Source organism: Dipodomys merriami, unplaced genomic scaffold, assembly GCF_024711535.1.
Source record: "Dipodomys merriami isolate MVZ:Mamm:240054 unplaced genomic scaffold, mDipMer1.0.p SCAF_15, whole genome shotgun sequence".
In the NCBI taxonomy this organism is placed as follows: domain Eukaryota; kingdom Metazoa; phylum Chordata; class Mammalia; order Rodentia; family Heteromyidae; genus Dipodomys; species Dipodomys merriami.
In genome coordinates, this window is record NW_027202826.1 from 17,403,646 (window position 1) to 17,418,927 (window position 15,282).

The 15,282-nt window shown below is 35.9% G+C and overlaps 1 protein-coding gene across 5 annotated transcripts in view; it reads right to left on the bottom strand.

The window, feature by feature from the left end:
* Positions 1-15,282, bottom strand: part of Stpg2 (sperm tail PG-rich repeat containing 2) — a 272,154-nt gene that overhangs the window by 17,749 nt on the left and 239,123 nt on the right. For all 5 annotated transcript variants that reach the window (XR_011371903.1, XR_011371904.1, XM_070022306.1 and 2 more), the window contains one exon: positions 4,015-4,171. Coding sequence is in view for 3 of the 5 variants with exons in the window: in XM_070022306.1 (XP_069878407.1) it covers positions 4,015-4,171 (157 nt within the window). In the remaining 2 variants the exon portion in view is untranslated. The remainder of the gene's footprint in view (positions 1-4,014; positions 4,172-15,282) is intronic.

Genomic DNA, 15,282 nt, shown 5'->3' on the forward strand with positions numbered 1-15,282 from the left:
ACAAAAAAAAAGAGAAATGAGTAGAAACAGAAAAGACAGAAGGGAGTCTTTCAGTCCATCTGATATGGCAACGTTAAATAGATATATTTGCCTTCTGCCTTTTTTCACAAAATTTAAAAAGCAGGTTTAGAATGTAGGTGGCACAAGTCTGACACACAAAAGCATCTTTGAAGTTAGATTTGTACACCCCTATAATAAAATAGTGTATTAATCGCATAACCTTAACATATTCTTTTAGCTGCAATATACAATACACTCCTCAAAACTAATAAATCCACAGGTGAACTACATAAATCTGTTTCCTTAAAGAGAATATGTACTTTTAGTAGAAAGGTAAAGTTATAGGTCAGGAAGAATTATAGCTAGAAGATACTCATTTTTAGGTGTAAATGTTCATTGAGGATACGGGATTTCAAGAACAGTTGAAACATCAAAGGATCATTGCTCATCAAACAGTGGTAAAGAAAAAGTTTCAGGGATTTAAGGTATGGCTTATGTGATAGAGTACTCACCTATGAAGCGTATAGCCTTGAGTTGAAACCCCAGTCCCACTCAAAAAATATTAAAAAGGAATAAAGGAAGGATTTCAGATATGACAGAGAGTAACTTATGACAGACAATGTTACTGACAAGAATGGGAAACTTATTTCTGTCTAAATCTGTTTCAGCACATGGTGGAACACACAGACATGCAGGCCTCCACAGGCCAGGGACCTAGGAAAGAGAGGAGGAGACAAGGAGGTCAGCCACACTCCCCTAAGGACTCCATTCCCAAACTGCACAAAACCAACAGACCCAGAGTGGACAGGAGCCTAAGCTGACATCCTGGCCTTCTCTAGCTCAACAGAAACAAACACTGAGCTCAAGAAAACAGAAAGTGAGAGGCCAGACAGGGACTTGACATGGTGTGTTGTGTGTGTTTTCTCGTTAAGGTATCTGCCAAATTGTTTTTGATGCAGACCAAGGGTTTAAGAAGTGACACTATAAGTACCAGTTTAAGATCTGAGCAAAGGAAGATAAAATGAAGCAGTGTCAAGTTATTGCTACAAGTTTTTATAAACAAAATTCAACATTTGATCAAACTTACTAGGCATATTAGTAGATACAGGTGAAAGACAGAAAATGAAGAAAACAGATAATATAAACAGATCCAAAGAAGAATCACAGTTAGGAGTTATCTAATCATGATATTACCACACACAATTCAGAATATTAGCAAAAATCAAGGAATATTGGTAGGAAGAGAACAGGAAAATCTAGGAGCATTATAGTACACTGACTTTTTAATGTAAAAAGAGCCATTGTCAAAGGAATTATATAAACACCTTATATTCAAAAGAAAAACAGTTGATCACAGAGCAATGAAGTCAGAAAAAAATGCAATGATGTCTAAAAATCTAGCCTGGCACCCTTGAATCCTGGCTACTTGGGAGGCTGAGATCTGAGAATCATATTTCTAAGACAGAGCAGACTTCTATTTATCTTTCTTTCTTTTTAATTTAATTTAATTTTCAAGGGGTTACAGTTACATACGTAAAGTAGTGAGAACATTTCTTGTTACCCCCTCCCTCATTTTTCTCCCACTTTTCCTCCCCCCAAGGCCTCCTCCAACATGTTGTCTTGTGAGCACCGCTGTTTCATTGGTTTTTATCTACCATTAACCAGGCAAATGCTAGACTAGAAGAGTGGTAGAAAGCCAAATATGAGTGAGAAAGCTAAGTGCGAGCTCAAGGCCCAGAGTTCAAATTCTAATACTAGCACAAAAAAAAAAATAAAGAGAAAGTATATTTTTTGAAATATTTTCTGAAGGTCAAATACCCTTAAAAAAGAAAATGGCAAAAGGCATTGTTTTTCTATAGAAAATACTGATAAATTCATCATTCTGAAAAAAGCGTAGTCTAGATAATCACTACTAGAAGTGAATCTTTTTTTTCTTTTTGTTATTTATTTCTTTTTTAATTTTTTATTGTGAAAATACTGTACAGAGGGGTTACAATTACATGGGTAAGATAATGAGTACATTTCTTATCAAGCATTGTTGCCTCCTCCTTTGTTTTCCCTTCCCATCCCTTCCCATCCCCCCACCCCAAAGAAGTTGTAAAGTTCATTTTTCGACATAACGTCTTGTACATCTCATTATTGCAATGGGTCTACCGGTATCCGTATTTAAATGATTTGTTTTTTCTCTTCCCCTCCACAAATTATACCAACATCTTCTCTGAAGAGGAAAGAAGAATGGTCAATAGACACATGAAGAAATGCTCAACCTCCCTAGCCATAAAAGAAATGCAAACCAAAACAACATTGAGATACCACCTCACCCCAGTTAGATTGGCTATAATCAAGAACTCTAATAACAACAGATGCTGGAGGGGATGTGGACAGAAGGGAACCTGACTGCATTGTTGGTGGGAGTGTAAACTTGTTCAACCACTTTGGAAAGTAGTATGGAGGTTCCTCAAAAGACTCCACATAGAGCTCCCCTATGGCCCAGCAATCCCACTTTTGGGCATTTACCCAAATTATCACAAATAAGACCATAGTAAAGCTACCAGCACATGTTTATTGCAGCATTATTTACCATAGCTAAGATATGGAACCAACCCAGATGCCCCTCAGTAGATGAATGGATCAAGAAAATGTGGTATATATACACAATGGAATTCTATGCCTCCATCAGAAAGAATGACATTGCCCATTTGTTAGAAGTGAATCTTGACCCCTCAAAAAGATAAAAAATGAATACAATCTTAATTGGATATTATAGTTAACCAAGTATATCTGAAAGATTATTTCAATATTTAGTAAAAAATACTGAAATGTTTTCCACCTTCTTTGTATAAAAAATATTTTAAATATCTTCTGGGCATTTTAGACTTAAGAGTACAATCAATTTAAAATTCTCACAATTCAACTACTCAATAGTCTCTATTGGCCTCCATTGTGGACAAAGAGATTCTTGTTTGTAGCAAGAATCGACTTCTACAGTTTACAAATTTGATCTACTACTCAATTAGTTTAGTAGTAGATTATATATTGAATGTCACATTTAATTACTTCAATAAATGTTTTAGAATCTACTTCTCTGTAATTAATATAGCCACAGCATATTTCTCAAATAATACCATGTGATTTAATGACATGCATTCTGATGTGAAAAGGAATAATTTTCTGAGGTACACTATCATCAAGCTGCATAGAGACCCAGCTTACAAAACAAAGACTAACAAAAAGCTAATTACCAGTAGCTCGTATCTGAAATCCTGGATACTCAGGAGACTGAGATCGGAGGACTCTGGTTCAAAGCCAACCTATGCAGGAAAGTCCATGAGACTCTTTCCTATAACTAGCCACCAGAAAACTGGAAGTGTGCTATGGTTCAAAGGTATAGAGTGCTAGCCTTGAGCATAAAGAATTCTGGGACAGCATCCACAACAGGACCCATAATAACAACAACAACAAAAACCCACCACCAACAATAACAACAAAAACCACAATATACTCGTGTTTTTCTCATGTATTAGCTCTTATATGAGAATATCTATGTTAATCTAAACTTGCTTGATTCAGGAAAAATAAAAATAAAACATAAAAAAACCTTACTTTTGCAATGAGACCTGATCCCCCAATAACTGATAGAATCATTATATTTTGATTTCTTTGTATTAAGAAAGATAGGTCAATTAAAAAGCTGTCATTTTTACCTTACTGGAGTAGTTCTTTTTTGGGTATCAAAAGAAAATGAAAAACTGAATTTATAAAACCCCTATTATCACAATGGTTAGCATGAAAGGGCATGCAGTGTATCTGCTACCATGATCTCCTAATTCCTCATCGGGGCCAGAAAGATAACTAACCAAACCAGTCACTAGAAGAGCAAGGAACATGTACAGCTTTGCAAAAAAAAAAAAAAAAACAACAACAACAACAAAAACTCTGACCAAGCAATTGTGTTTAACAGTTAATGTATACATCATAATATATACAGGACCCAGTGAAGATGGGGACACTCACCGTATTGTAGCTTCTGATTTGTCTCCTGGGCTTTTGTACTTGTCTTTTCTTTGGCATTTTCTTTGATATTAGTATTTTTACTCTTCTTCAGGGGAAAATTTGGCAGAGTGACATTAAATGTTTTCTTCAGGACAGAATGTCTTAAAAACGTACTGAGCTGTGGAGAATGAAACAGTAACAGTAGCATGCTTTAATTATGTCATTCACAAACTGAAAAATTACTGCTTATAAATAATGAATTCACTAATTGAATTAAGCAATATCTTTCATTAATATCTTACATGTTTGGATTCCTGGGGTTAGGATCTCTAAATATGCTTTATACTGCAAAGAGTTTATTAGTCATGAACTTAACTAAAGTGCTCTTAATATTCTTGACAAATGTCACACTGTTAGAAATATGTTGAGGTGTCATGTAGGAATAAGGACACAAACTCAAAAAGAACTCCAGAAGGCAAAGTTGATTTCTGCAGAAGGGTGCACAAGCAGACCCCGCCGCTCTTCTCAGATTGGCTGAGTTTAGGGTCACAATCTGCAAAACAATCGCAAAAGGATGTGGCTAACTAAAATTCAAGGAGCTTTTAAAAAGAATGTCTGTAAATAAATGTAATTAACAAGGGCCAAGTCTCTTGGCCAAAGCAAAAAGTTTTCAGAAAAATAATTTGGTCAAGATTAATAGAAAGTAAAGAAACTACTTTGATTTTTTTAAAAAAAAGATTCTTTCTCACAACATATATTTGAAACAGAATTAGAGGGTGAAAACTGTAACTGAAAAAAAAAGATGCTGGGTCATAGGGGAGCTCTATGTGGAGTCTTTTGAGGAACCTCCATACTACTTTCCAAAGTGGTTGAACAAGTTTGCCCAATTGATCACAAACAAGCTACCAGCACAACTATGTTTATTGCAGCATTATTTACCATAGCTAAGATATGAAACCAACACAGATGCCCCTCAGTAGATGAATGGATCAAGAACACGTGGTATATATACACAATGGAATTCTATGCCTCCATCAGAAAGAGTGACATTGCCCCATTTGTTAGGAAGTGGAAAGACTTGGAAAAATTATATTAAGTGAAGTAAGCCAGGCCCAAAGAAACATAGGTCCCATGGTTTACCTTATTTGCAATAACTAGTATAGGTGTCTGAGACAAGTAGAAATGGTCAGATAAATTGATGTTAAGCAAAATGAGCCCTAAGATAAGGACTCAAATGGTTTTTCTTTCTTGCTATTGTTTCTAACATATTTATAAGATATTTCTTTGGTGCTTTGTATGTCCCTTCCCGCAGTGATGTTGGCATTATTTGTGGAGGGGAAAGGAAAAAACAAATTGTTTAAATATGGATACAGGTGGACCCATTGCAACAATGAGATGTACAAGACATTATGTAGAAAAACAAACTTTAACAACTTTGGCCGTGCAAGGGGTGGGGGCGGGAGGGGGGAGGATGGGAAGGGGAAACAAAGGAGGAGGCAACAATGCTTGATAAGAAATGCACTCATTACCTTGCCCATGTAATTGTAACCCCTCTGTATGGTATTTTCACAATTTTAAAAAAAAGATGTGTATAAAGTTTAACATGTGCATTTAAAAATGTATATTGATAACTTTTACAATAACTTTTAGTATAAACATAAATTTTGCTTTCAAGGAGGGAAGATACTAATTTTTTACATATGTCTTCTAATCAACATTTATCCCTCCAAAAAAAGAAAAACATTTATCCCTCCACCAAATAATTATGTTATGCATACCGTCTGCCCAAGACCATTCTAGAACTAAGACAGAATCTACCTGCTCTCTTCAGTCAACCTACCAACCTACCAAGGAAACCATTAGGAACAACAAGAATTTGAAACAACTTCTAAACATATATATAAATGCCCTGTGACTTTCAACTAGTATGAGGGATATCTGCTAAATCTCTTGCGAAAAGATTATTGAAAAGAAAAATTAGTATTCATCCAATTAGCATTTGAGTGTATCCTTTGTGACACTTTTTTTTTTTTTTTGCCAGACCTGGGGCTTGAACTCATGGCCTGGGCTCTGTCCCCGAGCTTCTTTTGCTCAAGGCTCGCACTCTACCACTTGAGCCACAGCACCACTTTCAGCTCTTTCTGTTTATGTGGTATTAAGGAATGGAACCCAGGGCTTCATGCATACAGGCAAGCACTCTATCACTAAGCCACCTGCCCAGCACAGACCTCTCATTTTTATTCTGACAACAGGATACACGGAAGAAGTTAGGAAATAAGGTGAGTGGTTTCTGAACACAAGCTGAGAATGCCAAGATACTACGTGCTCAGATTACTACTTGTCTCTGGCTTGTCAGTAAGAAGGTGTAAAATAACCTTCCTGTGGAAGGAAAGTACCACGGACTTTGACTTGGACACTTCCAATGTCTGTGATCTTCAGAAGGCTACCTCCAATTTCTGAGCTTTTTCAGTGGAGACAGTGCTAAACTGCCTTCTGGATACATTAACTGAAGTAGTCTTGATAAAATAGTCCTTGTTTTTGAGACTTCCTATTGCTCAGTAATTGAAGCATGGACTTTTCAGTGGTTGCCCCTCTGATTTCTGTGTGTTCTTAAATAACTTCATCACACTGAAATTGACTTTTCATCTTGGAAAATAGGGACAATAAAATTTCCTGTTGTAAAAGCCATGTCCATATAAGAGGATTCTAAGTGTAATGAAGCCCAACTCATGAACACAATAGGTTTTTTTTTCTTTGTGGCTGTTGTTTTTAATGTACTGTGTAATTTTTTTGTGTTTCTTTCGTATGTTCTTTCCCCATGGTACAACCTTTGTTGTCACTGCATTTGATTCCGGTGCCCTGAATCTTGTATATACATTTTTCTAATTTGGGGAGGGGAAGGGAAATAACAAAATGCTGAAACAAAGATATGGGTTGACCCATTGTAACAATGTACAAGACACTATAGTGAAAACGAACTTTACAACTTGGAGGGAGGGAGGAGTTGGGAGGTGGAGAGGGAAGAGATGGTAAGGGGAAAACAAAGGAGGGAGTAATCATGCTCAATAGGAAATGTACTCATTACCTTACTCATGTAACTGTAACCCCTCTGTACAGTATCTTTACAATAAAAAAAAATAAAAATCCTGTTGTATAGTATTGTTATATATGGAGTAAAATGAATCCGTATGTGTAAGGTTTATCAATCATAACATATCAAAAAAGCTACTGCCAGGAGCAGAGGCTCACCCCTATAATCCTGGCTACTTTGGAGGCAGAGAGCAGAGAACTGCTGCTTGAGGCCAGCTTGGGCAAAAGAAATCTGTGCGATTCTGATTCAACCAATGGCCAGGTGCAGTGTCATACACCTGTCATGTTTAATGACACGGGCAAGTACAAGGATGATCACAGCACAGACTGGCCTGAGCAGAAAGTAAGAATTCACTCTTAAAATAAGCAATGCAAAAGGGGCTGGAGATCTCATATAGGTGGTAGAGCACCTGCGTAGTGATTGTGAGGCAGAGTTCAAATCTGAGTACCATTAAAAAAAGAAAAAAGTGGAGCATTACAAAGTTTCTAGGAAAAATATGAATATCTTCAAAATTACCATTGGCATAGACAAACACTACCCGTTATTCTACACCATTCACATATTTGATTCCCAAACATGGAGACTGTTTAATATCAATAAATGTGTGTGCTATAGGACTTCAAGGCTTACTAAGACACTAAGCAATGAAGACAGCGAGTGCAGTAGAGGTTCAAGAACAACCAAGTCAGTAGGTCAGAATCAGAACCCAGAAATACACCCAGGCAAATGCCATCCTGCTACTTGATAAGGAAGCAAAGACAATTCAAGGGAGCACCAAAGGCAAACTTTGGGATAACAGCAGGAATCCGGAAATAAACAAAGTTTATTGGCTGAAAAAACATGATGAAGATAGGGTGATGACTAAAAAGCTAAACCTCAGTCATCAGTACCTACTGGAAAGCCAGGAGTGATCCTTGTGACAGCACATCATCCTGAATTCCATGCAAAATCACCTAATTAACAATTTGTTGCTCTTAAAAACATATGCAAGTAGGGGGGGGACATAAATCCTGGCATCCTTACTAGAGAGATGAAAGCAGTTATTCTGTATTCAAAGCATTTCCCACATGAAAATAGGAATGAATACAAGATGGGTCTTCTGTTACTTGATCCGCATTGAAATCATGTTCAGATTGCAGCTTTCAGAATATGAAATATCTGAAAGAACTTGTCTGCAGCAAACAGCAGCCTAATGTCCACTTAGGCTTTTTATATTCTGGGTTCTATGGTTTGCAAAATTGATTTAAAAGTAATCTGAACTAAAGAACAATTTATATAAACCATTTCATTGAAATTATGATGAATGTGTTTGAAATGTGAATTACAACTGAGGAATAATCAATACAATGTGATGTTTCTGGCTTAAATTTGTAATGAAATAAATTAGAATATATATGTCATTATTTATAGTTTTCACTGAAATATATTGATGTTGAATATATAACATGCTGAATATATATAATGTTGACTATATATGACTGCTGAATATAGTATGCTTCACTATATTTCGTATGTGCAGTAAAATATAATGCTTAAAATATTTTAGTCACCAGAGGTTATTTTTATTCATTGGTTTGGTAGTATATAATCTATATACATATATTTTTTCCTTTGAATACCTTTTCAAAGTGTAGTAAGAATTACTTTCTAATATATTATATTCAGGTAATGGTGACTAAAACCTATAATCATAGATACTCAAAATACTAGGATCAGAAGATCCTAGTATTTTGAAGTCACCCCAGGCAGGAAAGTTCCAGAGACTCTTATCTTCAATTATCCAGCAAGCAGCTGGAAGTAGAGATGTAACTCAAATCCTGAGCACAAAAACTAAGGGACAGCACCTAGGACTGGAATTCAAGTTCTCATTTCCCTCTCTCTTTCTCTTTCTCTCTCTCTTTCTCTCTCTCTCCTTCTCTCTCTCTCTTTCTCTCTCTTCCTCTCCCTCTCCTCTCTCTTCCTCTCCCTCTCTCCCTCTCCCTCTCTCTCTCTCCTCTCTCTCTCTCTTTCTCTCTCACTCTCTCTCTCTCTCTCTCTCTTTCTCTCTCTCACACACACACAGATGCATTACATTGCTCTGGGTGAATGTGAGAGAAGAATAATATATTTGCATACTACTAACCAAAAAGAATAAATATTTCACAAAACTTATCAAACAGGTTCAAAAAAGTCACTGTCCTGAAAGACAAAGACTGAAAACATGTATGATTATTAAATGCATTTGTGTGTGTCAAATATTATTAGGTCAATTAAAAATATTTGAATGATGCTTATATTATAGGTAATAGTATTGTAGCAATGTAAAATTTCCTGAATTTGATCACTGCTTTGAAGTTTTGCAAGAGTGCCTTCATTATTAGGAACTAAATGCTGAAGTATTATAAGTATAGTTAAAAATTATGACCGACGTTAGATTCAGATGGTTACATGAAATACAATTCCACAGTAACACTTTCCCTAATCATGTATGTGTTAGTATATCAAGGAGACAGAGAGAAAAAGAAAAAGAATAGCAAATTGCATATAGATCTAGATATAGAGATGTAGATATGCAACAGTTGGTACATCATCCACATATGTAGTTTATCAAAATGAGTGTTGACGCTGGGTATAATGAGAACGCTCTACCTCTACAAGAGGTAGAGGCAGGAAGATTGAAAATTCCAGACTGGCTTGGGTTATGATGCAAGATCAAAGCGAGCTGCTTAAGCTACACAGCAAGATCCTATCTAAAGAAGTAAGGGCTAGGAGTGTAACTCAGTGTTAGAGCCACCAGCCTAGCATGTGCCAGGGCTCAATTCCATGAAAAACGTGAAGCAAAATATAAGCTCAAAGCAAAGTCTTTTCTCTGCATTTCATGCAGTTCAATTGTTCTTTAGTTTCTATGGTTACAATTCACCTTCACCTAAAGAAACAGAAATCCTGTTTCAAGTGTCAGGTTTTTTGTGTGGCTATTGTTTTGATGCTCAGACTTGAACCCGCAGCCTCATACACGCTAGGCACATGATGTACCACTAAGCTATATTGCCAATCTAATTAGGACAGGGTTTTTTGGTCAATACTTTGGTGTGGTTTTTTTTTTATTATCTTTAAGTTGTTGCACAAAGGGGTTGCCATTTAACAAAGCACTATATCTGATCAACATCATCCCTTTCAACACTCCACACCCATCCTTCCCCTACTGACCCCTTCCCTCATTCTTCTTAATTCCATAGTCTATACATTGAATTCTTATTATTGAATTCTCCCCCTTTACCCTTCATTCTTCTACTCCATTTTCATCCATCTACCCTTTCACCACTTACCCATCTGTCTGCACCTGTAACTGTATAAGCTATCATTTTATATTCAGTCAGGTTTTCTCTGGAAACCTCTTATGATTTCAGTATTGCTTCTGTAGTCCAAAATAAGACAGCTTTTTTCTGCTTCATTTCTATGTATTACAAACTTGCATTTCACATATGGTATTTGTATCTATGGTATTTGTATATGGTATTCCTTACCTAATCTACCAGAAGCTGTCTTTGACCTTTTGTTTTAAAACCCTTTGAACTATGCTAGACATGACACCTGCAATCATGTTTGTTTAATTATGAGACCTTTAGGTCTTCACTCATTTCTAGATTATTTTACAATTCACTTCTGTGTCTTCTTTCTTTCTGGTTTTGGAACTGCTACTGCCAAAGGTTTAACCTCTTTACAGTACTTGTCATGCATGTTTTAGGTAAACAATTATTAAAAGTTTAGCTTATATATAGCAAAGTATGCATATAAGTAGGAAATTATGAATTCTTTAAAAGTGAACAATGTGCCAGGCACTGGTGGCTCTCACCTGTAATCCTAGCTACTCAGGAGGCTGAGATCTGAGGATCACAGTTCAAAACGAGCCCGGAAAGGAAAGTCCATGAGACTCTTATCTCCAATAAACCACTAGAAAACCGGAAGTGGCGCTGTGGCTCAAGTGGTAGAGTGCTCGCCTAGAGCTGAAATGCTGAGGGACAGCGCCCAGGCCCAGAGTTCAAGCCCCATGGCCCCATGACCAACAACAACAAAAAAGTGTACAATGCTATATCAGCAGCACTAGGTCAAGAAATGTTACCAGCATTCCACAAGGTTCCTTTGTCCCTGTCAGAGGCATAACTCAACAGAAAACTCAAGCCTAGGAGAATTCCAAGTATCTTCTAACTTTATTAGCAGAGCTTTGCCTGACTTTGAACTTTACATAATGGAATCAATTAGACCATTTCGTTTTGTGCCTGGATCACTTGCTTGACATCATGCTTATGGTATGGATCTGCATGGTTTGTGTGTAAAATTAATCCTTAGTTCTTTTTTGCATTCCATTTTATAAGTGCATTACAACACAAGTTGTCCATTCTATTTCTGGGGACCATTTATGGATAGTTTCCAATTTCAGCTGCTAAAATAGTGCTGCTGTCCACATTTGGATGTGTCTTTTGGCACATGCTGACATTTCTGTGGGTTATAAAACTAGAAAAGTAACTACTGGGTCATAAACAATCTGTACAGTTAGTTTTACACAATCTACCAAGCAGTTTCCCAGAGTATATGCGAGCTTCACTTTTCTCCACATCTTTGCCAATACTTGGCTTCCTTTTCTATCTCTTTCTAATGATATACCAAATATGTACTCGTGCACACTATAATACACTTAGCTATACTAGTGTATAAATTGCATATTATATAGTAGATACACTATATTGTATATTATGTTACATATCTGATATATAGCTTATAGTATGTGTATTATAAACTATATTGTATAGTACATATTATAGACTATAGTATACTATACATTAGAAATCATATAGTATATATTATAGTGTTTATATAGTATATAGAGTACATAGTATATAGAGTATATGTACCATTGTATGTAATATGGATACTATATAGAGTATATACTATAATACTGTATGCTATATAATATGCATGCTATATATTCAGTATGGCTCAAATATATTATTTGGAAATGCATACTGCCTTGTGTAGAGCATAAGGTATACTGCATATACACAGTAAAATATTGCTATGGACAGCATATTTTTGTTCCCCTAAAATTTGCTAAAATTCTAACATCTATAATGTTGGTATTAGCATGTGGAACCACTGAAGTTAACTAGGTTATAACGGTATAGCCTTGATAAATATGATTCATCCTATTACAGAATGAAGCCAGACCAGTAACTAGCTCTCTGTCACCTTATGAAAATAGAAGTAAGTAGCTTTCACCAGAATCTAACCATGCTAAAGCCTCGGGTGATCACACTTCCAACTTCCAGAACTGTGTGACCAATTCCCTCTATGTATGAGTCATTCAGTCTATTCTGACTACTACTATCTACTCTGTGACAACTGTCTGAAAGAACGTAAACACTATCGTCTAAATTTGGCTATCACTTATAGTAAAGTGGAGTTCTTTTTGCCTGTCTGTTTATTCTTTATCTTCTTTGCTTTGAATGCACTCACCCAAGTCTTTGGTTTGTTTTCTTTTGGCTATCTGCTCCTTTTTACTTAGTTTGGCTCACTTCTAGACACATTTATTTCACAGCAAAGAGAGAACAGGAGGTTCCCTGATACCCTTTTCTAGCACACGAGCCCAGTGACATAACTGCTTTAAACAGTTACTAACAGCAACCAAGACATAAGCTAGGGCCTAAATTGTCAACAAGTCAGGATACTTACTCTAGTATTATTACTACCTATGTCTATTCATATTTTCCTTAGTTTTTAACTAATTTCCTTTCTCCCTTTCAGTATTCCATTGTGATACCATGTTACGTGTAGTGTATTCAGTACAGGGATGTGCTACAATTTGTTTTAACCATTTACCTTTTGAATCACATCATGTTTCCTAGTCTTTGGAAATTGTGTATTTAGCTGAGTAAATATTCAGAAATACAATTGCTAGATTACATGGCAAGATAAAACTTAGATTTGCAAGGAAAGTGACAAACTGTCTCCTAAAGTAGACCAGTTTGTTGTTCTGCATACTTATCAACAAGTCATTGTTTGGATTTTGTCATTTTCATAGGTACTGGAATGTATCATATTGCTGTTTACATTTTAATTTCTTAATAGTATTTTAAAGTATGTATTTGCCCTGTGTTTGGTACATGTCACCATGGAATAATAGTAATAAGCATTGGTGAACTGATGCATTTAACATCATGTTTGTGCATAGTGCTTAGGTATGTAATCATAGTCACAAAGGATAAATCTATGTCCAATCAAATGACTCCAGTGCTTTTAACATATACCCTTAAAAGCTCACTTAATCTGGGGGACCTCACATATCTCCAGCTGAGGTAAATTTTCAGAATCTACACAGTAATCCTTTACTATGGAGAAGGATGCAGGCATTGCAATGATTGTTCCTTTAAGGATCCTTATAAGATTCTCCCAAAGGAGACACTGGTCATGGCTACATTGATGCTGGCAGCTCACTAAGCCTGTAGTCTCCAGGGAATTCTCATTTTTAAGCCAGTCCACACTCAACCACCAGCCATTTGTCAACATTCTCAGGAAAGTATAGCTATCCGCTTAGGGCTCCAATGGCTTCATCTCCAGATTTCTCATGTAATGTTCTATTAAATAATTAATGTAATAGAATTAATCATACATATTTATAGTTACTTCATTTTGCTTTATATTTTCAGACAGAGTCTTGTGTTGGGGGAGAGGGGGAACTCTAGAGTCCTGTGGGAACTATGACTACCTGCAAGAAATGTGACAGGAGTCTGAATGACAGCAGTTGGTAAACCGTGTTTGTGTGGCTGTTTACACAGGACTATGCAAGTTTGACCTTCTTCAGTAATCCTGTCAAAAGACAGGAGTCGCTCTGTATATACTTATCTCAATAAGTGCTGGAATGCTGGATGTGTTCTTGAAACTGCCTACCACAGTACTTTGGGATGTTTTTTGGTTAGCTACCTCTTAGAATGTACACTTTCATTTTCCCTGAAACTGTCTTAACATAGGTATCAGCCAATGATCTTCAGTTTAACTATCTCTGTAGTTAGACTTATTCCTCAACTTGTCTGTGAAATAAAGGGATCATCTCTGAATCTGTATCTCTTCATCCATCACCATGAAATCTGCTGGTCGGAACCAGGAATTTTTGTCTTCTGTGAGATTGGAATTCTCAGAATCTCTGCCTCTGGAGAAATTCTCCTACTGTTTACATATGTCTCATTCTCACAGTGCTTTGTGAAGTTATTTCTATTACTAACTCACTTTTATTATAGCTCCTTTTCAGTGGTTAGGTAAAAAGTCTGCTCAAAACAAAAAAATACTCATAATAATAAGCTTGTGGAAAAATTTTGTGTGGGCGTCTATAGATCCCAAGATTCTTAATTATTATATCCACTTATTATTCCAAAGGTAATAAAAATGATATCCATATGTATGATTTATTAGGCCTATCACTTCAACTCTCCCTGCTAAATTCTCAACCACTTCTGAACTCTAACAACTCACCATTATAGCCTATATCTGAGAAAAAAAACTTTTGTATATATATCTGAGAATAAAACTGTTGTATATATATATCTGAGAATAAAACTTCTGAGTATGTAGTTGATACAAGCTGGTATTCAATTAATTTAGTTCATTAATATCTAAATATTTCCTAACACTTGTTCTGTATATTCTTCATGGATTTATTATTGCTGCTATTTGTTTTTGTGCAATATAGCAATGATTTCACTGTGATTACACAATGATTAACACAAGCCTTTCCCCATGCTATTCCAGTCCTTTCAAAACAACATTTTAGGGCTGCATAATAATCCAATGTATGTTATTTCATGTTTTACTTGAACATTTTGGTAATACAACATAGCATTTTCAAATTTTCACTTTTAAGATAGATATAGTCATTGGGAGTAGAATTAGTGAGTCACAGAGAATCATGTCAGGATGGCTGATTCACACTGTTGTCTTTTATCCTACATTTCTTAAAACTGATTCTAAAGAACAATTTTGGATAATTTGACTAAAGCAAAGTTTTACCTAGTTCTTTTAATGAACTTGCTTTGATTACTAGTAGTAGAAACTTTTATGTGTTTCAACTCAGAAGAAGAGTTATTTGGTTATAGCTAAGAACAGTATGTCACCTGGGGCTATCCTCTGTAGATTTAAAATCAAGCACTGCCTGGGATCAAATTTGTGCTCAG